We start from the raw sequence: 26205 nt of genomic DNA, 5'->3' as shown, positions 1-26205 counted from the left end.
CTCCAGCTCCAGGTGGGAGCTGCCCACTGCCTGTGCCAGCTCTGTGGGAGCACAAAATGCTCCTGAGCCCGAGGGCGAGGAGGAACGAGCCTCCGCGCACCTGGGACTGGAAAGTGTGGTTCCGCCTCCACGGGCAGAGGGCCAGTGAACTCAAGGAGCTCAGGAGAGAAACCCTGCACTTGTAAATAGTTAATTCTGGGCAATCCCAGTAACAAGCCTGCGCACGGAGTGCCTTTTCAATCCCACCTCCCTGTGGGTCGTAACCTAAAAGCAGAGGAGAATTTCTCTGCTGGCAAAACTAGTGCAAATCGCCTGGATTCCAGCAGATTTGACCAAAGGCATGGGGAGAACTCTTCTGAGCACTGTGATGTACCTGCACCACTTTCCTCTTACAATGTGGTTGGTATATAAATTCCAGCTAACTCTCACATTCAAAAGTACGCTAATAACTTGTGGTATTGGAAAGTTATTCTCAAATACTTTTCACTCTCTCTTTGGTGTGAAATGTAGGAGGAACATCTCAATACCAATTTGTTTGTACATTAGGTTGTTATAAACTCGCCTCCACCTTTTTTTAACATGAAGAAACCTTAAAGCACTTTCGTATAAAAGACTATAATTACTTATGCAAACTGGGAGGGGCGGGGGTGTCCTCCTAAATGATGTTGTAAAAGTAATTAAAATAAACTTGCGGACTTTCTACTTTCATTTAAAATGTGCTAGATGTGGGAAGCTTCTAGGAAAACATTTCCTAATTTTTCCCCAGATCAGTATTTCTCACTTGCAGTTCCAAGGAAGGCTGCTTTTCTCACAGCTACTTTTGGAAACAATATCTTATGTAGAGTTCTGCTGTTTAATGAAATTATGCATTAAGTACTTTTAAAGTACTAGTTGTAGTAATTGGTTTTGAGGGAGCTGGGTTTTTACACGAGGAGCATCTAAAGAAAGCATATTGTGAACTATCACTAAAACAACCGTACAGCATAATCTCTGGCATACATCCAGTGGGATTATTTTTCCTCTGCTATGGAAAGTAAAGGTATCTTCCTCTATAATCTGTACGACCAGTCATAGGGAACATCAGTGATATAACTGTAAACATTAAAAAGGCAGTATACTCACTAGTTTGGTGCTCCACTCCAGGCAGCGGCATGGTGACCTATACTTCTTTTCTTTATTATATTGTTGTTGGCTTTGGAGGTGCTGAAAAGGAAAAACAAAAGTTCCTGAAGCTACTTTCTGGCATTCAGTTTCCCAGTGCCAATGACGACGCAGTTTTAAAAAAATGGCTCTCTGCTTTTTATTTTGTATATTGCACAAATTCTAGAAAAATCTCAAAGGCCAAAAATGCACACAGTATAATATCAAAATGTAGAAAGATCTTGGTTAAATCAATACTGGAAGACTCCTTCCAAGGCAAAAAAAAAAAGCAGTGTGCCAGTCAAGAACCAGTTTTCAGAACAAAAGGATGTTTGTTAGATGAGCAGCACATGGATTTTATGCATTCTTTGGACAAACTATAAGGAGCTCAGTATACAAGGAAGGTACAGACTTACTTTAGGGAGCTTAACAAAAACAAGTATCTGAAGAATGTAAAAACATCAATGAGAAAAAATAGATATGAAATTGGTTTAGAAACTCTATATTAAAAGAACAAATTAATGCAACAGGGTATCTGTGACATACTGGGAAAAATTCCAAGACAGTAAAATTAACAGAGTATAAAACAATCTCCAAAGAAGTAATGGAAGCCATGCCATCTATATTTTATAATTAGACTTGACAAACATTAATAAATCTGTGCCAAGAAATAATATTTAATTGGCAGTAGAGAATGTAATTTATTTACTGAACTGCATTTATAAACTCAGAAGAGCTAATCCAACTCAGTTAGGACTAGAATTAGAGGTCTAGGTCATTAAATCATTCCCATCTGCTCAATCACCGTCACTGCCTGTGTTCTCCAGCATGAACAAGTTTAAACAGGCAGTAGTTTAAGCCCCCTTTGATATCCCACGGGTTCCCATTTGCAGCTTGCAGTGCAATTGTTTACACCCAAGCCAGATGCGCCAGATGCTCTTCCGCCTGCCACAGTGCAGATGTCAGCCACAGCACCCTCTGCTTATTGCCCTCCCTTTCTAGTTACCACAAGCCACACTTTTTTACGACACAGAGATGCCTGCCAAGCCAAAACCCTTGGGAACTAGGGTTTTTGTCTCAAGCAAAACCCAGGTCATACCGGAGCTATGCAAGGATCCCGCTAGTGCTGCAATCTGAGGGAACCAAGGCCAACCCATCTCACTGTAGGACATGCTGGCATCTGGCAAAGCCTCTAGTGAGGGATAGAGGTGTGTACCTGGTTACAAAGTCAAAAGCAAAAAAAGGAAAAGGTTGCCAAGCACATTATTATAACTTACACGATCCTCTAGGCTGATGCATGTTTCCTTCCATAGAGTTGTCTGGATTATGGGATTATTCCAGCATACATTGCACTTGCTAAATGTTCTGCACAGGTATTAATAATCCCTGGCTAATGCCTGACCACCTACAGTCTGATTCCTACAGCAATTCCTATCTTCTGCCTGTCATCCTGTACTGCAAAAACGCTGAGCCACTGTGCATCCTGGAGTTATCTGTATCCCTTTCCATGCAAAGACAGGCTAAACAGACCCTCCTGGTACCTCTTCTCCTGCCTGTTTTGTTTTTTAAACTAAAGGTATATCCAGACTAACCTTCCTGTCACTTTATTTAAAGAAGATATTGCTTAGTGAGTTTGTGATAATAAATATGCAAAGGAGCACTGATGGCTCGGCTGTCATTTTTGGGCATTCAGGCCTCTGAATTTCACAGAGTAATTCCCTATTAGTCATCTCCACATCTGGAAAACTGACTGAACTGCAACCCAGTATACACTCCTCTTTACTTGGTATTACATACACTGTGAAAACACACATATCAGAAAAGTGAGAGTGAAAAAAGGCATCAATTATACCAGCTACACTGAATGATTGCAATAGCTCACCCTCAGTATTAAAGCCACCTAAATATATGGCAGAAGGGTTCCTGTGTGATATGGGTTTTGGGGGGATTTATCAGCCCATAGTACTGAAGCAAAACAGGTTTCCCACGCCTACCACACTCTTCATCTCTCCAGACATTTACTGAAGTCATAATTGTTTTTAACAACGTCACTGTCTGCTGCCATGGAGGGATGTGGTAGCAAGTTCACAACGTTCATACGGAAATAAGATTTGGAGAAATCTAAGCTCGTCTCTACACACCACTGCCTTTGCTAAAACAAGAAAAAACTAAAGTGGACCTAAAGGTCTCTGATTGTGAGGAAAGTTCAACTACATCCAACCTCTACTGCTCAGGCTTTGTCTGACCTGAAAACAAAGCATGATAAATTAACAGAGAAAGTTGGAAACAATGAATAGTTTTGTGTTTGGTTTATTTGAACTTAGAAATAACTTCTCTAGCACCCAAGACGACATTTCAGAAGCCAGACTCCTACAGATAAAGAATTAAAATGAAAAGAGAACTCCCTCGGTAAACTCTGTTAAATTGTAATTCCTAACTGAGAGCATAAACAATACAAGTTGTCTGTGTGTCTGTGTACATGCTTATATATGTACATACCTTTTATAGGAATAATCCTGCAAGCTCCTGGTCACAGGAGGAAGTAAGTCACAAAGCTGCAGGAGCAGCAACGTGGCAAATGCTGCTATCCTATTATTCAGACTCATCAGGAGGAGGAAGCAGCAAAAAAGCAGGGATCATGCTCTCTTGGAATATTTTTAAATTCCGGAAATTTCTGCAGAAACTTAAGCCTTTATACACAGAAGCTTTGTTGAGATTAGTTTGCTACCTACAAAAGAAAGAGAAATCATCATGTGCCAGACAGCTGCAGTTGCCTGCACTCTGGCCTTCCAGAGAGCTGCCTTGAAACAATAGTAACAGCAAAGGTACAGCTTGAACTGGACAACTTTGTGTTTCATTAAGCTCAAATGAGAAGTTTGATTTTTTCAAAGCCTGTTTTGGAACCATTAAAATGATAACACTATAAGCTAGGGAGCTTTTACACAAGCACAGGGGTTGAAGGCTTTTTATAGAAGCCACATCTTTGTAATGAACTTTTTCTTTTACACCACCATTTTCCACCTGTAATGGGTTTTCTGCTTTCCAAGTGGCGACCTTCCTCAAACGCTGCCCAAGCTATGAGGATCCAGCAAGCTGCCACCTATGGTTATGTGCATGTCTGCCCTGAACTAATCACATTTGCACTCCCTAAGTAACTCTCTTGGAAACAAACAGGTACACATCACACTTCTGGCATGGAGCTACCAGATGGGCTCCTCTTGAAGAGAAGCTGGGCATTGTGACACCTAAGATTTCACCTTCTGAAGGGATCTACTACTTTTTGTCCTGTGATTTAAGAAATCTATGCCCTTGACTCCCCGAACAAAGCAAGAGAGGGGCAATTACCTGGTCATTTTCCACGTTCTCAGAGAAAGTCCTAAACAATGACGGTTCAAAATCCCAACCAGCATAAATGGGAACACTTCATGCCTTACTAAGAAAGGAAAAGATTAACAACAACTCTGTAAAAAAAAAAAAAAAAAAAAAAAAGCAGCAGTAGCCAAGAACTTGTTGCTGGATAGATCCAGTTTTTATCGCATGACCAAACTTACACAAAGCAATTTGGCTTTTTTGCATGCCAAATCCCATCCCAGGTATGCTCACGGTGTTCCTCTCTCCACATCCACAGGCTGAATTAGCTCCTGGTACACTGAGGCTTGCTTGGATGAGAAGAGTCTGTAGGGAGGAGTTACCTGCAAGAACTCAACTTGAGACAGAATACAGAACACGGACACAGAATCAGCCTTCTGTTCACTGTAATTGAAAAGGCCGAAAAAGAAAGTGAACTGCTCATAATACTTGTTCAAAACTGTAATGCTCAGAGCTATACACGTTAACATAGTATGTTTGTATCACAAACAAAAAGCCAGCATTCATATCATAAATCAGACAGTCACACCCTCAGCCAAATCGTTGTGTAATGATGCGGCTTTGGTCAACACACATTCCTTTATGCCCACTGATTAAAATCAACTTGCCAGGTAACATTTTTTCCTCCCAAATGAGTAATTTCCTGTCAAAAAAAAAAAATCATAGCTTGAACAATATGCATAATGAGAAGTTTTTAATTGTGCATCAATAATAGGTTTCAATTCTTAAAAGTTAGAAGCAGTAGGGAGACAATGAAGTTTATACAAGACACAGAATTTCTTAGGATTTACATAAAACTGCTAATAATTACTTGTAAAATATCAACAGACTTGGAAAGAAAGTAGATTATGAAATTAAAAGTTGATACAGGAAAAATAATGTAAATAGTAAAAACAAAAACAAACAAACAAACAAAATCCAACAACCAACCACCACACAGATGTGCTTCTTAAAAAGCATTGCCACTTTTCAGTAAGATACTGAAGGCTTTGTTGTTATTTCTTTCAAAATGATGGCTCAGGACCTGGTCATAGTAAAAAAAACCCAACGGAGCATCAGAGATCATTATAAAAGGCACTGTGTACAAAATGCCAGATAAGACATGTGCGCAGTTTGTGTACCATTACCTTTAAAATATCTTCCAGATGGTTGCACTGGTCACATTGCCAGTAAAACATCAAGTGTTTTTATCTCAGTGTCTGGCAGCATCTGCATCTAGGCACCAGCACCTAGCTTCCCCCTTGGTAGGCTTAAGCATCAAAATTCAACTCATAGGCACCCTTTACTGAGTTGAAACTTCAGTGACAAAGAAACGTGGTTGATTTTACTATGATAACAATCTGCTTGGCTCTCAGACACTCAGAAAATAAACTCACCACATGCTTTTATTAATTTTATATTGGACTTAATCTACTCAAATATTCATATGCTACTGCTTTATAAAAAACTTTACGCCTACTGTTACCTCTATTGGCATTATTCCTATTTGTGGCTTGTGCTACCCACAATGCTGTTGCAAATCTCAGTGCTTGAAACGTCAGACCAGGATCAGACCAGATTTTCAAGCACAGTGAATATCATTTGAGTACCTACTATAACCCACAGCAAGTAGCTTCTGTTCAAGTGAGTGTCACAACAGTGCCAGTTTGGGGCTCAGTCTTTAAATGTCATCTACTTAAACAATGAACATCATTAAGACCACACATTTTTAAGTTAAGCACATGCTTAAATGCTTTGCTGAATCAAGGTCAGCATACTCAACATTTGGAAGGATCAAGTCTAAAGTTTGGCTTTACATTTGAAGGAATAGCTCCAAGAGTATTATTCTAACCTCCCAACCTAATCCTAGGAATGTCTGTTGTACCAGACATGGCATACCATAAAGCTTTTATGACAATTACTTTGGAATGACCTGCACTCTCCATTTCCTGGTTTTGCTCTGGAGAAGTAATGTTCCCAACGTAGGCTTATGCCAAGAAGCCTCTCTGCCATTCCATCACCCAGCTAGCGCTACATTGATGAACAGACTGAGTAGCAGGCTGATGACTTCAAAGTGTCTGCTGAAGGTGGTCTGTTAACATTGCTACATTCCCAAGCGAGTGGACTGGAGCAATTAAAAAGAAAGTTAAAGTATCTACTAAAATGCTAAATTTAAACTTGGAAACCTGCCTATCTGCTTCCTTCCATTTCAAAACACAGTAAGTCAACCAGACCTGCCAAAATCTTTGGCAGTGGTCCATTTAAACAACACAGATTCGCCTACATAACAAAGCCCTTTTGTTTCCTACAGCTGTGAAACTTCAGTGCACTGTAACTTGTCACATTTCCCAGGTTACCTTGGCACCAAACTGTGACTAAATGCCTGCAAAAGATTTTAACTCTAGCTTTGGAAGAATATAATACCTGCAAGGAAGAATGATGGCTTTCAGTAAGTGCCCCATGGTAGCAACAACAATGCTGAAAATCAGCTGTGCTTCAAATGTTCACGGAACTTCTGGAAAACCTGTGGCTTCATAGAGAACTGCACTCTCTGCTCTGCTCTGACACAAGCTGCATCATGTTTGCTTATTCTTTTATTCCCCTTCCTCACTTTATACCTGTTCAGCTCTATCATCCAGTGCAAAGGGAAGAAGGGGCTGTGACATATATTTTCTAAAGAATTAATTGTGAAGATCTCCTGTATTTGAAAAAACTTTAAATTCTGGAGCTGAGTTCCTACTTATGTGGGAAGAAATGGATCTTTTATCATTGATTCCATGGCGGCAGGAAGCAACTCCAAACATATACACATACGGTGTTAATAAGACACCTTAAAATAAAATGGAATATAACTTTATTAATGTAACTACTTTAGGGAAATATCCTTCCCATTTTTCTGTAGCTGCAGAAGGTCTCAGATGGATAAAACAAGAGTAGGTCTGAGTCATACAGATTAAATGGGTAGGAAACATTTGCAAGTGCTGGAGCACTGGTCTATGATATATTTCCAGAAGCTCCCTCTGTTCCTTACGCAGAAGGGAATAATAATCAGGAGGGTTGGGGCTTTTTTATTTTCAACAGCTGTAATAAGAGGGCTTGAGAAGTTATCACATGGTCACCTGCAGACAGACCTAAATACATGGCAGTTCCAGTCTAGAAGCTAAAGATGGATGCACTATATTCAATCAAAGATACACCTCGTGTGACATATACCGTTATCAGCAGGGATTTCTGTATTTTTTTTTCCCCTGAGACATTCAGAGTCTTTTCCTGAGATACTTCAGCCACCCTAGGGCAACAGCTCACTGTCAGCAAACCCCAAATGGATATTACATTCATTGTAGCATCACATCTGAGAGAAATAAAAATTGGACAAAGATCAGGAAGAGCACATGGATGATTACGGTTATGTACCACTCAAAAATAATTTGACAAGACATGAGAAGGTATACAATTTAGCAGACAGCAATACGATGGGCAAAATGCTCACAAGTATAATTCTATCATGCTCAATGTATGAGTTATTCCCCTCTTGAGTGAATGCAACTGAAGTAACAAATCCTGATACTTTTCCTTGTCCATGCTCTATTTAAACTTTAAAACATCACCATAACATTGCATTTTTAAAATTTTTTTTCTTTTCTTTTTTTTTTTTAATTTCTTATTGTTACCGCAGCACCCAGGCTATGTCATAAACCAGGCTGCCAATATATTGACCCTCTACACCACGGGTGTCAAACTCATTTTCACCAGGGGTCACATCAGCCTCGCGGTTTCCTTCAAAGGGCCGAATGTAATTTTAGGACTCTCCTACTCCTACTGTAGGAGTAGTTACATTTATACAGACCCCCGGTGAAAATGAGTTTGACACCCCTGACCTACACTATGCAGAATAACAAACAGTCCCTGCCTGAAAGGACTAATAGTATAATTAAATAAACTTATGGAAAAGTCAGGCCCAAAGAAGTTACAAATCCTGTCTACAGTCAATGAGAGATGCTATGGCAGAAGCCATCAGAGAATTCCAGGATGAAATCTGGCATCACTGGAGTCAGTTGCAAAGCTCTCCCTATCTTCAGTGAAACCAGGACTGAAAACATATGTTTCTGCTTCATAGACCTTTGCTCAGACAACTCAAACCCATCATGTCGTAAGTTTTCATATGTCTGCTCCTTGTTCTTTTGCACCAAACACATTTTTCCTGTAACTTCTGTTTATGAACTGATGCTTTTATAATATAATTAGGGTACAACTAGGTGTAACTCTATTAATCTCTATTAATCTCTTAAGGTATGAAATCTTTCACAAGGATATATCCAAAATTTACACTGCAAGGATTTTTCGCAATATGTCCTGCTTTGAAATGCTATTTCAATGCTTCTTGTACTTTATTCTGCATTTCTACCGGTGCATTTAATAAGACTTGGTTTTCAGATTTAAGTTTCTTCTTTAAAATTAGGAGAATTATTGCACTTGGGATATAGGACACTCCACGTAATAATGCTGGCAGGCCAAGATAGAGCCACCTGAAATAAAGGATGAGCGTCATTAAATTTATAATTCATGAAAAAATATCAAAACTATTCAGCATACATTGTTTTGCGACAGTTGCCCAGCTGCTCTAAAGGTTGTGCCCTGATCCTTTTGGATCTCACAGAAGAGGAATCAGTATGAGAATGGAGAATATGTCAGGTTCAGCGAAATGGCTCTTTACATCACTCAAGTTCAGGCAACTAATTTAGCCAGTGAAGTTTGCCACCTGGTACCCTTATGGCTTTCTCCTAAGGGGAAGGAGACAGCCCTGAAAAGGGCAGCTCAGGCCACCTGGGTAAAACTGGGTATTCATGAGCTAAGATTCTTCTTCCAAATCAACCTCAACACAGTATTAAAAGATATCAGCCTAAGACCATTAGTTCAACAAGACTTTTTTTCAAAATTCCCACAGTGCTCCTTGAAGGACTACAAAAGCATGAAGCACAGTATGCCGGGCCAATTTCCAACTCAGGTAACCATATCTTCTCTATAAATTTCTCCTTTATTTGAATTCAAGTACTATTTCAACCATTTTCTGCTCAAATATATTGCATAGTCAGCCATTAAACATCTGACATTTTTCCAACAAGGGCTTACTGCTTTAATTATTTTTTTTATCAGTGTTTTAAGGTCTGTTCTCATGAAAGGCCACTAGTGAATGTAATTATGGCACCAAACATTTCTGTTTAAAGAATGCTCCAACATCTGTGGCAAACATTGCACTTGACAAATAAGGCCAATGCCAAAGTAAAGTGTCGTGTCAAATCTCTAACACAGGAGCAGTTTGTCTACTAGGAAAAGATAAAGAGCATGCAATTATATCTCTATGCATGTAATAAAACAGTAAGAAGGAGAAATGAAAATAAAGTAGAAAATATACCTGTATGTGACAATGTCATACATCCTACATGCTCCTTCTCCACCACAAGTCATGGTACCCCACTTCAAGCAAGTGGTATCTATCAAAGCTCCAAAATAAATGGGAGATGGAATTCCAGCTAAAAAGGATATTAGCAACATTTTTGTGAATAGCATACTTTTTCTGATTAGCACATACACTGTAGAACCTACACTGTTTCTCACCTACTCCATCTGCCCTGTCCTCTTGCAGCATGAACCAGGTTCTCTGTATTTCTTATGTTCTCTCTTCTTCCTTATCCACTTACCCTTAACAAAGATTTTTCTTTCCTGTTGCCTCTTTAGCAATGTATACATGCTACAATATAGACTGTGATTCCTATTCAAAATTCAATGTTTTATCAGTGAGAGTGAGTGTTGTGTTCAATAAACATATAACAAGAGTGAAGGAATGCAAAATGGCTTTCAGACAAGCAGCAGATGTAATCACCCTATTACCCAGTATAAAAAAAAAATGCAAACTGAAAGCCATTCTCATTTGTCATGCTGCCTAGATCTGTAAAAAAACACCAAATTCTTCCTGATCGAAGGCACTCCATAGAATTGCACTCCTGTGCCATGCCCACAGCCCTGATGTGATCCTTATCTAACCCTAGATCAGACCTAACTGTGCTTCTGAAGTGTGTTAGAGCTTTTCTTACCAAATACTCTTGAAGCTAGTCCATGGATACCCACTCCAAATGACTTTTCTTCAGGCTTTAGAGACCTGTATGATAATTACATTGTACATTAATATGAATTGTTTACCTTTTTTTTCTTTTTTTTTTTTTAAATCAAACTCTTCATCACATTAGGCCCAAACCATTCTAATTAGAGCATTGGTTGAAAGAATTCGTTACCCTCATTAGGTGAAGTTTAATGGAGTTCCTTAACTAAGACTGCCAAATCACAAAAGAAAAAGGTTTTGTCCTGGTATCTTCCACTTGGACTGAGGCCAGCAAAAAGTGCAAGACAGTTGTGCCTTAATCAACATCATGTTGATGGGAGCAATAAACACATGGGTATCACACAGATCTCAGTATCTCAGTGCACTGACTCAGCAGTCCTACATTAATTTAGGGTACAGCTGATAGCCAGAAGTAACAACAGGTTGTGAAGCTGGCACAACACTAAACCTTAACTCAGCACAGAAATAACATAAGATCTTTCTATCCTTCCTCTCTCCATACACAAACTAACACGCTTTTAATTCCTGTGGGTGTTTGACCTCAGAATAAAAAGTTCAGTAGGTTTCTTAAGGGTATTTTACTGTACCTTATTAAGACCATGTATCCAGGCATGGCTGCTAAGGAATAAATGAAGCTGCAGACTAATGACAATACTAAAAAATAATGAAGCATCTTGTCACAGTTTTCTCCTCCATCACACTGGCCCAGAATTGCAGAGACATTTTGAGATGAAAACCCCGAGGCTGCAACACAGGTGCAGTTTTCAAATACCTGTCAAAAGAGTATTTTAATCACACAGACTTGTCAAAACTCACAGACCAAGTGTGAAACTCGCACAGTTGGCACCTAGCTCACTCTCTCCTGCACTTGAGCATGTTACACACGTGCAGCACTGCACCGCGGCTCCTCTCACAGTCTGCCAGGCACAGGTCCAACCACCGTCTGTATGTGACACATGGAGTTAGCAGGAGGGAGCTGTGATCCTGTTATGCAGCTGGGACTGTGCTTCTGCATCCTTGCAGAAGCCGTGATTAAGAGAGCCCCCATATTTCCCAGCTCAGCTTGGTTATGTGGTCCTTCCAGTGCCAATAGGCCTGACCCACCTTTTCATAATCTAGCGTGTGGTGTCTCATATGCCAGAAGAGAAGAAACCAGAGATGTTTGGTTGAGGCTGGGTTGCAATTTTCTCACTCAAACACATGCTTCTAATAAAATCACTGAGCCTATTGCCAGAAGAAGGGCTTTCAAATGTCAGTCAAGGTGAACAAGGGCATCAGTGTCTGGCTCTTACTATCATCTTATATTTCTCTAAAATATTTGTAAAGTACAGGGGCTTTCTCAAATATGTATAATCTGAGGTTTTATTTAATTCATTATTTTTTATGATTTTTCAATCTAATTAGAACTTATAATTTGTTAATGAAAAAGGTACTATTAATTAAGATAATAAAAGTTCTACAATACCCGGCCCCTTGTTTAAAGAGATCATTAAGCCCATGATATGGATTTTCAATTTGGCTGAAATGTTCTTGTGTACTCAGGTTACCAAGTGGCAACACCTTGAGAAGAATTTCTCACTCCATTTTGAGCATTTAAGATTCCTTTGATTATTAGAAGAAAAGGAGGCTTCTTCATTATGCTCTTTAATTTAAACTTAAACTAATTTTCGTATTTAGTTTGGAACTTATGTTCCCATTCAATGAATTTGTTCAACTCTATTTATCACCTTATATGTCCAATTGAATGTACACGTATGGATGTTTCCCACCCTATATCGATATGGATATTTCTCATCTACTATATTTCACAGTTATGGCACAGTAAAATGTATGCATTACCACACTTTTTCTAGTTCCTCTTGAGACTTTACACCCAGCAAGACAAGGCGACACATAAGTGATTCCATTGTTGCCACAAACAGGGTCCCATGTTTTCAGTGAACAATCACAATCCCTGTTGCAGCCAGCAAGTAGAGTATATTCTTCATATGAAACTTGCTCTGTTCTGAAATATATTTAGAAGATGAATAAATAGTTCAGTAACGAAATACCTACAGTAACTCTTTGCAATGCTTAAGATTCTATTCTAGCTCAAGTGTTGATCCAGGACTCAATCCTACATGCTCCTATCCCGGAGTCATTCACTTCTATCTTTCTACAGGATATTATATTGCAATATATTATATTATATTAATCATATTCTATTTATATTATCAATTTATAGATAGGTATGCATACCCTACAGCATTTTTCACATCTATGGCACGTATGTTCTTGATTGTCTATAAACATTACATCTATACCTACATGTGGATTTTACAAACACACAATCCCTCCCAATGATTAACAGCAGCCTCCAAATCATGAAACTGCAGATGAAATACCCTCTGATAACTTGATAGCAACCAAATTCCAGTAAACCAGTGTAATATAAAGGGGTTTGTCCCTCCGTAATTCTGGTTTTGCATTCATGTATGCCTAATTTAATCAACAACTTCTTATTTTTACCCTCAGTTACATGACTTGAATATATAATTATATGAGTAAAAGAATTGATATGGACATGCAATTGCATGAGTCTTGATGTTAATATTTTTTTAATACACTTTACTGTTTAAAACAGTTGCTGGTTTGACTGAAAACTAGTAAATTTTCCTTCATGCAGTTAGAAACCTTTCTTTTTCATAGCTAGCACAGTCATTGTTTGGACTTAGTTTGAGAACAAGAGATAACACTCCGGGGCAGAGTTAATGTTTTTATTTGCTCTGGTCTGAGAGCCAAGGATGGTTGGGAGTGCTCTGCCCACAGGTGTGAGGCAGTGAGGAAGCAGGGCAGGGACTGGGCAGAGCTTGACTGACATCCAGAGTGGTCAATGAGACTATTCCATCCCATTAGTGTCATGCTGCATATTTAAGCTGTTGGGATCTTCCGGCTAACTTTTTTCCTCATTTGGTCGTAGTCGGGATGGAGACCCCTTGAAGGGAGTTCTGTCCGGGAGTTTCTTTGGTTCGGCCTTTTGCCATCCTGCTGTTTCAAGAGGCCTCTGGGCCTTTCTGCCTTTTTACCTTTTTTCTCTCTCTGGGATCAGCTGTTCAGAACCAGGTGCTGCTGCCTGGGACTGGCTGCTCGGTGCAGATGGAGTTTGTGAGGAATTACATTATCTTTTATTTTCTATTCTATTTCTATTTTGTATCTATATTTACTAGTAGTATATTAGTATTTTGTTATTTTATTAAACCGTGTTTGTCTCAATCTAAGTTTCTCCCTTCCCTTTTGATTTTCTCCCTTATTCAGGGGTGAGTGAGTGGCTATCATGGTTATATTGCTAGCTTGGGATAACAGAAGATAGACCTACTGTCTCTTGCAAGTAAAAAGTGTTGGGAATTTAGATCATGAAACTAAAATGCTGCAAAGCTATGGAGTCCCTGTCTGATCCTTGACCAAAAAAAATAATTTCAGTGTCTTAACACTTAAGTCCTCTTTTGTCTTGAAGAACGTACCCTTTGTAGGAAACTGTTAGGCCAGCAACTGGTGAAGTATCACAGACAGTCCAATAGGCAGCAAAGTAGAGAAGATATTCCAGTAAAGACACCCAAAATGCTATGTTTGCAGCCTGATAGATATTTATCTTGAATTTCTTCATTAGTAAGCCTCCAGAAAAATACCCAACGCATATAACCGGTAAGTTGTAAACACCTATTTAAACAAGTGAAACTTTCATGTTAAAATAAGGGAGATGAACAAAGCTACTCATAAGGGAAGGCTGTGTTTGGCAAAGACTCACATAGTGCCTGTGACTGAATAATTTAACTACATTCGGAAATGGGTCTCTACTAGTTCTCTTGCACATCTAAAACACCTGCTGAAGTGAGCAGCAGTTAGGAACTACTTGAAGAGCAAGCTAGAGGGTATGACTGAAATGATTAATTGGAAAATTTCCATTTCAAGTTGCAATCCAGGTCCAACATGAAGGAAAAAAGGAAAAAAAGGAAAAAAAGGAAAAATGAAAAGGAAAAAAAGAGGAGAGGAGAGGAATAAAGGAAAATGAAAAGGAAAATGAAAAGGAAAATGAAAAGGAAAAGGAGAAAAAAAAAGAGAAAAGTAGGGTTTCAATACAGCCTCCCTAGCTGAGAGAGAAAATCAACAGGAAGATAAGCTAGTGGAGCACATCTCGGTGCACATTCAGCATCCCGAAAAGGAGGAACAGACTTCCAGTGTTATTATAAGATTACTGAACATGCCTTCACGATTCTTTGCTGTTTCGTACTTTAATGAAGTAAAAACTGACTCAGAGATGTTTTGGAAGTGTTTTGACACAAGCATCATATGATTTGGTTGGCTTTGCTCAAGGCAATGCTGGTTCTCCAGCAATATTTGACTGTGGGTGGGCACAGAGAATGTGACCAAAAGGGAAGACTATTAAACCTGAATTTGGATCCTCTCAATGTATCATATATTTCAATACAGAAAAATGTCTGCAAAACAACCCAGCAGTGCACTGTCAATGCAACACATACGAGATGTATGATAGTTACATGCCTTCTGATGCCCAGCTTGGAAACACTGGTAACAGAGAGCAATAGTAATACTCGAAAAGTCTGGGACATGCTGTGTGGCAGTTTTTAAAGAAAACAGTGCAGCTACTGTGCAAGATGAGCACTGAGTTAAGGAAGAGAAGTAAGATGATTCTTCTATAATGATTAAATAAATTCTAGTCCAATTAAGTTGCTAGAGTTAAACAAGGGAACAATGAGAATTTAAGACATGATAAAGTGGAACCATAGAAAGACTCCTAGAGTTTCAGGATATTTGCTTTGTGCTGCAACTACTTGCTGTTATCACTTCCTAGTGCATGAACACCTTGTTCTCACTCATAAAAAAAGACAACCTAATAAAGAAGAGACAAAAAAAGACAGCTATTTGGTCAGTGCTTTCCTTCAATGGAGTTCTGCATGTGTAACTTAGCATAACCTCTTTGAGATCAGTGGTGCAAGTTTCACATCAGCTGAACTTTCTGGGCCAATTCAAAAGATGGGAAGTAGACTATAAAATTCTGCACAGAAAATTAGGAGATGCTTAGCAGAAAATGCGTGATCATTTAGAAATTCTTCATAGTGTGAATCTCTCATAGAAGCATTTGTCCTTACTATATATATGTATATGTATACATGTGCACAGGAATATATATATATAAAAATAGGGAGAATTTGCTTAGAGACATCACTATTTGGTATAACAGAACAGAGCAAAATGCAAACGTACCAATTAAAAAGATGGCATCTGATGCAGATTTTCCAAACTGCTGTTCCAAGTATTTGGGCATGAAGGATATCATGCCAATGAAGGCATTGAACTGTAACACAGTTATGCATATAAATAACATATAAACTGGGTTGCAAAACAGAGCCTTGAGGAACGGGATGAAATCTGGAATGAAATAATGTAACATGTTAGTGTGATGCTTCATGAAATTAATCACCCAATGTTCAGTGCAGCTGAGGGGGTAAGAGGGAAACAGAAATGGTCCTTAACTGAGTCAGATGATGAAAACTTGAGCTCTGAAGGGACTCAGGAGTACTAGAACCCACAGTCTGAGCTAGGAAACTTTTCTGACCAGAACAAACCTGTATTTGTGGATTCAGTTAAGGCTACATGGCAGCAGAGAAAGATGCCGGGTTTATCACAGTGAAGTTGCAGTATCAGCCAAGAGCTGAGTACTCACTCCGAGCATGGTGAATTTGCAGGACTCAGCTTGAAACACCACGGAGAGGTAGCTGGCATTTGACACTTACTTTCTGAAGACAAAGATCCTGTCAAGTTGCCCTGAGCTGGCTATACAGAATCATGAGACTACTCCAAAGAACATAGCCTTTGACACATTTTATCCATTTACATTCCCAACTAGTACAAAAAAATGAAGGAAAAAAATAGCTTGCTACAGATGTAGAGATCTGAAAGACCACAGATGTGAATGTTGCCAACAGTAACACAAATAAATTTAGGTCAAATAGATCCTTGTTCAACAGCCATTAAACATTTATGAGACACTTAAGCACCTGTCAATTCCCTTTTGTGGCTTTGACTCAAGGAATGCACAAGATTTGTGCTGGTTTTCTGCTTTTCTGCACAGTTGCACAAGCAACTAGTATCTGCAACATGTCCACACCTCACTGAGGTGTTAAAATTCTTAACCAGATTTCAGTACATTAACACTCTACCAGGAAGAAAAGATCCAGATCTACATACACCTGAAATGCATGAAGGGGAAAGGAGTGAATTCATATCCTGGATCTATGGAATTAGCTTTCGTCCTCTGCAAGGAGCCGTTCTAGATCCCTGTGCAAATCCTTTGAACTACAGAGAGATGAAAAACAGAGCATGCATTTCATACATTGGACCCATCTTTACTTACAAAAATACACAGACATAGATCACACCCTAAGGACTAAATTAAGGAAATAACATACAATATAACTTGCCTTTAGTGATTTCATACATGGTCTGTTTGGCTTCATTTGTATCATTTTCTTGCAATGTTACTAAACTATTTTTACTGGTCTCCTCAGGTTCATTGGTTTCTCCTTCTTTCACAAGTGACTTGGGCAAAAACCAAAAAGGTATTCCCGCAAGAAGGTTCAGTGATGCACAAATCAAAATACCCAGCCACCAGGCTCCAACCCAGCGGGCATCAGTAGCTGTTATGGTTATGTCCTCTATTTAAAAAAAAAAAAGAAAAAAAAAAAAGAAAAGAAAATTTTATATTAGTTCAGAAACATTCTTTGCTGTCACTGTGTGTTTTCGTAGTCATCCCTGACATGTGATATATTAAAAGCATTTTAAAGATTCTTAAAACCAGACTGATGGAAGAGAATAGTCTTCAGTCTTCTTTTCCAATGTTGCTAATTTTCTGGTTAATTTCAGTGTTTTGCGTTAAATTAATTCTAGTCCTTTCCTGTGTTAAGGCGAATGACACAATTGTTCATCAAATAATTTATATGCAGATTCATTTGTGTATGTGTGAATTCAGGCCTTTTATTGAATTGAATATTACACACAGATTTTTCATTCTAAAAGAAACACCAGGAGACTCAGATAAACTTAAGACACCTCATATTAGCAAGAAAACATCTTTTAGTGCTGATGAATACACCATCATGCCTACTGATGTATATGTAAGATTTTATATATTCATCCGTTACCTGCATCTACTGATCCCAGATCAACAAACAGTTGTGCACAGAATGATGCCAACAATAAACCAAGGAATGGGCCGACTACAGTTGCTGTTTGTAGACATCCTAAAGTATGAAAAGGACAAACCATACTAAATTAGAACCTGGACATCAGAATTTCCCTGGAATTGTTATATATGTTTAAGACAGCTCTGCTGAATAGGCATTTGCACCGAAAAATGGCCTCATTTCAACAGGTTAATCTCTAGTTATATTACAAGTTCTACAACGTTATTATTTTCATGAGGCAGTAATGTCTGTCTTTTCCTTTATTAGACTGAAGTGAGTGACGATAACCCCCTTTTGCTTTTGTTGATATGTGTGTGTGTTTGGGGGTGGGAGTTATCACAATAGGGTAGATTTACCCAGGTAGAAAGGTGAATTCTCTGCTTTGGCAAAATCCTCCAAATATGAAACGCCTAAAGGCATGATGGGAGTTTCACCCATTCCTCGTACTATGTTTCCAACCATCACAAATATCCATAGTGAGGATCCAGGCTCTTTTTCACATTCTGTGAATAAAATAAGAAGCCAGAATTAACGTTTTAATTCTAACTATTAATTGAGTTCTACAGACAAATAATTAACTAAACTTTGGTGGGTAGGTCTGTCCTGTAAAACAGGGAAATAAGCAGTTGTGATATTTGAAAGACTTCAGAACTGGAAGAAGCTGTTGCACTTGCTGGAGTAGAGTTTAAATTCCTTCCCTCTCCATTGTCCAACCACTTGGCAGTCCAACTATGACCTAGGCCCTTCCCTTTACTCATCTCCCTCATCAAAACTGCCATTTTCATGTCAGTGAAGAGAAGACAACCCCTGAACATAAGCGATGAAGGGATGAAAAATCATGCCTGACTAACCTGATCACCTTCTGTTATACAACAAAGTAACACTTTCTGTCAATATGGGAAGGAAAGTGAGTGCTTTTTACCTGGACCTCAGCAAAGCATTTGCCACTGTTTCCCATAGCCTCCTTCTAGACAAACTGGCAAGATACAGACTGAATGGACAGTCTGAAAGATAGGTGGGAAATTGGCTCACAGTCATGGTGATCAATGGCTTTTACTTGGGCTGGCAGCTTGTCACAGCTGGGACCGATACTTGTCCCCACACTATTCAACACCTTCATAAATGATCTGGATGATGGGATTTAAAGCACTCTCAAAAAGTTTGCTGATGACACCAAACTGGGTGGTAAGGTGGACACATCGGGAGCAAGAGCCATCTTACTGAGAGACCTGGACAGTCTGGAAGAGTGGGCTAGCAAAACCAGTATGAGCATCTCTCCGAAATTCAGGAGTCTCTTGCAGTGATTCAGGTAATTGTTGCATAAAACCCATACATTGTCATTTGATTAAAAGAATATTGTCTGAAATAAAACAGAAGAGTTCCTGATCTCACAGTGAGGTGAAAATGAGGTGTTCAAAATTCTGCAGAAAAGCACATGGAAAGCCAATCTGTCTGTGTCTAAATCACTGGCTGTTTGCTGGTATCTTCAACCAGCACTCTACACAACAGTCCTCACCACCTGGAAACCCCAGCTTAGACCCTTACCTCAAAGTTCCGTTCTCTACCACTACAAATTTTTGCCTTGCATATCAATGACCTCCCTATCCAGAAATTCCATCTGTCCTGATGCTACCTGTTCAGGTATTGAATTTCTGGTTTGGGACATCTTGAGGACAATGCAAATTCTGATTTGGCAAATAACGTACAAATTCTACCGTACTAGGCACGTGTCACCAAATGTAACAGAAAGGTTTTCTACCTCCATCATACTTTGTAACTCAGAAGACCAGTGTGCCCCTGAGAGGCCAGCCACTGGAACATAGCCTGCAATCTGCTCATCTGGGTACTGCTCTGAGGAAGTGTCTGACTATCCGTGACATTTATATAATTCTCAAGCAAAATCAAGATCCATAACAATATATCTGGCTAGCCTGCTGAATCTATCTGAGGATCTAGCTCTCATTTAGTCACATCTGTCCTGCTACATAACTCAGTTGAAGAATGCTGTGCTGCAGCACAATCCTGTTTGTCCCACATCAAGACAGTTATATCAGAAACTATTATGACCTTTAGTACTTTCTCCCTCTCCCCGACCTTGGATTTATTCATCCCATGCAGTCTGCTTCAGATTCCACTGTTGTCTGTGACACACTTTGTCATGCTGAGACTTCTCAGTGCCGATTTATTAACAAATAAATGCTGGCTTTGTTAGCAGCAACTGATGGCTTTCCAAAGGAAAGCATTACTGTTCAGAGACCAATCCAGGATCTCCTCTGTCAAGGTCAGATTGCTGTCAGCAAACACAGGTGAAGCAATCCACATGCAGATGTGGTCAAATTCAAACTAGTTTTTGTATCACACAAGAGAAGGGCTCATACGTACGAATGTCACAGTTTTGCTTGTCCATAAACTAATAGGGAAACAATCACCTTATCCAAGTATAGTCATAGGCTTGAGGACCTGTGGGTTCTAGTGTGTACATCGAATGGCTATGTAATTCAGAAGAAAATGCTTTACATACTTATACCCTTAATTTGTTCATTTATAAAATGAAAAAAACAGTATCTTTAATCTTCAAGGGAAAGATTAATACTGGGTGCTATTAGGTATTCAATTTTCTCAACTTTTCATTGTGAAGATGGAAAAATTGATGCCTCAAGTGACATGCAGTCTTAGAAAGCTTGGAAGACACATCCATTACTAAATGGAGACAAAGAAAACTACAGTACAACACCACTATGGTTTGATGTCACTGTGTACATACAATATTCCAGCAGTGTGATTCACTTTTAGCACACATTGATGGAACACCATCACAAAATATAACAATTAACTGTGGGATTCATCTCACCTAACTTCTGCTATCCACCAATCATCTAAATTTCCAGCAGTCAGTAGAAGCATCCAGGAGGTAATCTGAGCCACCCTAAATTAAAGAGCATGAATGTCCTTACAGCAAGGGACACACTCTGAAAGAGTTCTGTATTCCCCTTTGGCTGACTATCAAGGGAGCCTAAAGAGGTGGTTCAGACTAAGTGCTTCCCTTTGAGGTAGCCAAAGACTCACAAAATTTATTCCATCCCCTATGTGAGTGACCATTTTTTGTGTGTGTGATCATTTAATAGTTGCTTCTGAGTCCTCTGCCTTCATAGTAGTTACTTTATATGCAGATTGCTAGTGCACATACATGTTTCAGTCTCCCAGCTAAGTTTCAGCCTAGTTTAAACTATTTTCTCTTTTCTCTAAAAGGAAGTGGGATCCACTTTTTTGCTCTATTTCTACGTCTCATTCTTTTATTTCTTGTGTGGTACCATGAAAAAGCATCCCGATGCTTTTTACCCATTGTGCAAATACATTTCCCACCTCCTTACAGTATCATAGAATTTCAAGTCAAAAAGAAGAACATCTGTGAGAATAACCTGGTGTTATATTTCCCCAAAGCGAACTGACAGGGATGTTCACCGAGCTGTTCAGATACTAAGAAAACTTCATGAAAAATAGCTACAGCTCTGGAGTCACAGACTAAAGAAAAAGAAGGACAGGAAATTTTCTGACCACTAGTTTTTAAGCTTGCAAGAAGTACTGATCAAAAGCAGGACCCTGAAGTAATTGCTAAAAAAAATTAAAATCCTATTTACTTAAAAACTATAAAAACTGAGGAAAAAGTTTTAGTAGATATAGGAAGAGTCATACCTGTTGATGGTTCCTCTGTAGGTAAAGACAATAAGGTTTGATTAACAAAGCACAGAGGCATGACTGAAAAATTCTCCTGTGGTGAAATACTGCTTTCAATATGATACCTGTTTGAATCAAAGAAAAGCATGTATAGGTTAAGAAGAAATACATTAGAAATACCCAATAAATCTGTACTTCAGTAATGAACTACCTATAAGAAGGGTGTGTAGCTATAGGAAAAAGGAAACCCACCTCACAAGTTAACTGAGCATCAGTAACATCAGGCTAGGAAAAAAGCAACTGTAGCAGGGAACCTACCCAGTGTCTTATCCAGACTTATCTAGCCTCTAATATAATCTTGTAATAGATGCTTCAGGAGAAGTTAGTGAAACACCTTAATGAAACACTCTGTATCATCTTCTCTCCTACTCTTCTTACATTCTAATGCCGTCTACGCCCTGAGCAGAGAGTGCCACCAAGGCTGGCAGAGTCATATCACATCGGGCATGACAAGATGAGAGGATTTTCTTTTCTCAAAAGATATCCCACTGATTGAAATATAGGCAAGCCTAAATTAGTATTTTGTTAAGACAAGCAAAAATAGCGAAAAAGTGGTTAGAGAATCATAATGGTCTGTAAAGGCCTTGCCAACACAGCGATCAGCTATGATCTGTCATCCAGGCTCCAGATCAAAGAGATCTTTAAAAATCACCTTGTATTGCCCATCCAAGCAGATAAGAGCTAGTAGTGTAATGTGACAGTACCACAGGCCACTCTTTCCTCAGCGAGTCCACACAAGGGATTGTACAAGGAAGAAAGAGAAGGGAAGGGAAGGGAAGGGAAGGGAAGGGAAGGGAAGGGAAGGGAAGGGAAGGGAAGGGAAGGGAAGGGAAGATTATTTCAGTGGGAAAAGCTATGGATTAAGGCAAGGTAAGGACCACAGAAGCTGCTGTGAGATAAGCCATATACTCACCTTCCAAACAGGAAATGAGGAAGTGATATCAAAAGACATCCAAATGACATAATTGTGCAGCCCAAAGCAATTACTCTGGGTCTGTGAAGCTTAGCTCCAAAGTAACTCACAAATGCTATCAGCAGTAAGTTGCCTGCAAAAAGAACCTGGTTCATATCTACAAACCACAGCATCCTTCAAAAGATGTAAAGTACAATGCAAATTTGAGTAGATCTTGTTAGCTCAACATCTGGTACTTCTCTTGTATTGTAAAAACTGTAACTAGACAGGGAACTGCCTAAATGATTAAGTAATTCCCTCCTATCTGTGATCTTTTTCTGGGAGAGTTACATCACATGGAAAGAACAGGAAAATAGAAGACAGAATGCAAAAGAGATCATGGCAAAAGAGATTTTTGACTGCATCTATGTAGAGAAAAATATTCCCACAATTTTACATAGAGACCAGGCCCAGGGGCTGCAGAATAACAGCTGGCTTAGGATGTTATTCTCCTACAATATTTTATTTTGCAAAGTGTGGGAAAATACAGAAGTATATGTGCATGTGTTTTCATACCAAAAATAATAAACACAAGATGATATACAGAGAAAAAGGGAATAATAAATTAATATCAGTTTCAGTGATAGTTTGAGAGGAATAAAAAATTATAGGTTTTTGTATCTAGTACCATTTAAAAATACAAATGTGCTAAAAATCTTAATTCTTTTCTCCTCCACTTTCTACTTCACATCAGCTGAATTTCTCTACTCTTCATTTATTGCTATGCAACTAGGAAAAGAATCAAGCTTCATGTTATGAATCAGGCCCCATAAAAATAATAATTTAGTAATCATACACCTACTAATTTTGTGATCGTTTTGTCAAAAGAACAAAACCATGTCTCTGAGTGATGAGCGTCATGCTCTGAAAGAAGATAACATATTTTTTAATGTATGATTGCTAGACAGGCTGTATTGAACCAGTGGTTTGAATGACACTTGAGGATGTACAATTACATGGTCTTAATAAGTTCCTTACATCTCTCACGTACACTGCCTCTTAATAATTTAAAATATTAATATGATTATTCACAGTTATTTTACATCCTTGGAGATAAGAATACCACAACTGGTTACAGAAAAGTGCATATGAGAGGATAATTTATTTAAAATATTAGGCCATTTACACACCACGTCATTAATCTTGGCCATTTCTTATTTCTTAAAGTCTCCTTATCAAAAGCAAGAGTATATTCTGGGTATTCCTTCTCTATCATAACTGGAGCTGCTTTGCAGGCAGCAGCACAATGTCAACAGTAATTTCTTCTTTTTGCACATATAGGAGACCAGGAAAAGGGGGAGAAGGAGCCTTGTCTCCCCTCCCAATCAGTACATGAGCCTGTGCATACCATTTCCTCAGCTGACCCAGGGATAATAAAGATCCATATTATGATTTTAAGGATATAAAACACATTCACTGAGGATCTTTATTTAGATGTGTCTGAAGCTACCAAGCCTTTCGTTTGGGTTTTTTGGCAATGACATGACACAAGCTTGTCACTGATAGGTAAGGTAAGGGTCAACTTTCTTTACAGTTGTACAGATACAAAATCTTTAGATACTATTGAGTTTGAGTAAGGAGACAATCTGTTCCAACCAACGGTGAGGTTATTGATTAAATGAACTGTAAAATGCTAAATATGAGCTTAAATTCAAACAAAATTTATAACATCTTTCTGTTTTGTTCACAAAGATTCAATACAAAGCTCATAAACTAGTTCTATTTTGTTAGTTGCTTTGTCATGTCTTACAATAGCGCAGAAATTAGCTGAACCAGCTTTTAATGCTAAACTTCCTAATTTAAGCTGTCCTGCTACTTTCCAAGACACTAAATATGTGAATACCAGCTGAAATGGCAGGATAAAGTTGGTCACTATCATCACCATACAGTAATTCACAGATTGCTATGGACAGGAAAGTTATGAATACATGTTCAACCAACATATTATATTTTCAAATAATAAGAAATATTAAAATGAGTGATTACCAATTTCAAAGCTTCCATTAATGATGCCCACTAAAGAAGCTGGAATATTAAATTGCTTCTCTATCTGTGTGTACATGCTGTTCATGTAAGCACCAGACATTGTTTTACCCACATATGCAAGTGATAGTGCCAGCAGAAATACCTAGGAAGGAAAGAGGACAATGCATAAAGAATTCAGAATTATGTATTTAGGAATACTCCATGTTTATTTCCCCCATCAAAGGTGTGCTTCCAGGTGAAACAAGTGTACAGTTCTGTTCCGCCAGTGTATCTGTAAATCCCATCATCTATCCTTGTCCACAGAGTTATGGCTTCACTAAACCAAAAAAAAATTTTTTTTAAAAATATTTTTTGTTCTTCACCTTTGATCAAGACTACCTTCAGAAACCTTAAGCCCCATTTCCCCAGCCAAGACAGGCACAGCACAGCCTCTCCCACTGAGTGTCTGCTGCAAGATTGCCATCTGCAGGACTGCATAAGCCTGCAGCCAGACCAGGGTGCAAAGTTCTTTGCACCTTTTGCTCTCCTGAGTGACAAACTACTTGCAGAATTAAGATCGTTTCCTTTGATCAAATTACTTCATCGAGTATCTGCTCTCCCATCTCAGAAGAGCTCACGAGCCCTGAACAAGTCATTTCAAACAGGAGCAAATAGTGTGTCCTTTTTACAAGAATCTAGTCGACAGTAAAAGAATAAAGATTAATATATGCAGTAGTATTCAAATCCTCTTAACTTAAGCATTCTTAATAAAAAAATATTTATGAAATACCAATAGTATTTTAAAATATATCTGCTGCAAATGCCAAAAGTCATAAGTAATGTATTTGGGCTCTGAACTAAAACCAAGCTATTTTACAACCTTTTATGGAGCTTCTTGACAGCTTGAATAGTCTAGTTTACATCAACAGCCCATTTTTACTGCTATATCACAGCCCGTAAGGCTCATTTCACAGGTTTAAGAAGGAATGGTAAACATTTCAGACTAGGGGGATTACACAAATTCAGAAGTGGAGCTTCAAAGGGGCAATCAGTCATATACCTCCAACACATCACAGAGTGTAAAGTACAGGGACACAAAAAGCAACACGTGATCGCTTACAAACTTGCTTGACCTCAGTTAAGGCATTAAGGGTAAGGAAAGAGAGCTTATTCATTCATTTAGTCTAGACTGTAACTTCTACCAAACCACTATAAGTGCAAGAAATTACAGTTGTGTATTCATACAAAATAGCTAAAATATTTATGTACCTTCAGCTTGGAAATGCAGCAGAATTTGTCCCCTGCACGTGGCTTCTCAGCGTCTTTCATGTTGCCTTTTTTTAATTGATCCCGATGTCTGAGTCTGTCCAATGATCCTTTTACAAAACAAAAGAAAAAAGAAACATGTTTTCCCCATGTTTGCAAAACGATCAGATTCCTTCTTAGCTGTTTGATATTTGAGCATCTTCCTTAAACAATTGCAAACTGGATTCCAACAAAAACTACAAGCCTATACACTTCATTCTAATCAAGAAAATTTGACATGTGCATGTCAACAATGTAACAGCTAGCTATTTCTCATCGAATGCGGAATGCTGTCAGCAGCGCACAACCTGTGAGCAAAGAACAGGGAAAGAAACGTTCTGAGACCGAGCTAGTTTGTCTGTAATACAGCTTTTCAGTCTTCTTCACAAGCCCTTGGTAGG

The 26205-nt window shown here is 38.7% G+C and overlaps 1 protein-coding gene across 1 annotated transcript; it reads right to left on the bottom strand.

The window, feature by feature from the left end:
* Window positions 1-8854: 8854 nt before the first annotated feature.
* LOC135985771 (solute carrier organic anion transporter family member 1A2-like) lies at window positions 8855-25837 on the bottom strand. The gene is made up of 14 exons (XM_065629378.1): window positions 25769-25837; window positions 24521-24662; window positions 22496-22628; window positions 21541-21647; window positions 18204-18350; window positions 17806-17904; window positions 17086-17319; window positions 15869-16033; window positions 14107-14302; window positions 12446-12611; window positions 11194-11378; window positions 10581-10645; window positions 9902-10019; window positions 8855-9014 (listed from the first exon to the last, which is right to left on the bottom strand). Exons 1-14 carry the CDS (start codon window positions 25826-25828, stop codon window positions 8855-8857), a joined length of 1977 nt encoding a protein of 658 aa, XP_065485450.1. The 5' UTR covers window positions 25829-25837.
* Between the last annotated feature and the right edge of the window lie 368 nt (window positions 25838-26205).

This window comes from Caloenas nicobarica, chromosome 1 (assembly GCF_036013445.1).
Source record: "Caloenas nicobarica isolate bCalNic1 chromosome 1, bCalNic1.hap1, whole genome shotgun sequence".
In the NCBI taxonomy this organism is placed as follows: Eukaryota; Metazoa; Chordata; class Aves; order Columbiformes; family Columbidae; genus Caloenas; species Caloenas nicobarica.
Note: the sequence above shows the minus strand (reverse complement) of the source record. Positions and strands in the feature narration are given on the sequence as shown.

Excerpts from the sequence above, each read along its gene's own strand:
- LOC135985771 (XM_065629378.1), bottom strand. The coding sequence starts at position 25,828 with ATGAAAGACGCTGAGAAGCCACGTGCAGGGGACAAATTCTGCTGCATT. Across the intron at positions 22,629-24,520 it reads TAATGGAAGCTTTGAAATTG|GCAACTTACTGCTGATAGCA; the intron begins GTAATCACTCAT and ends TTCTTTTTGCAG. Across the intron at positions 16,034-17,085 it reads CATGTATGAAATCACTAAAG|ATTTCATCCCGTTCCTCAAG; the intron begins GCAAGTTATATT and ends ATTTCATTCCAG.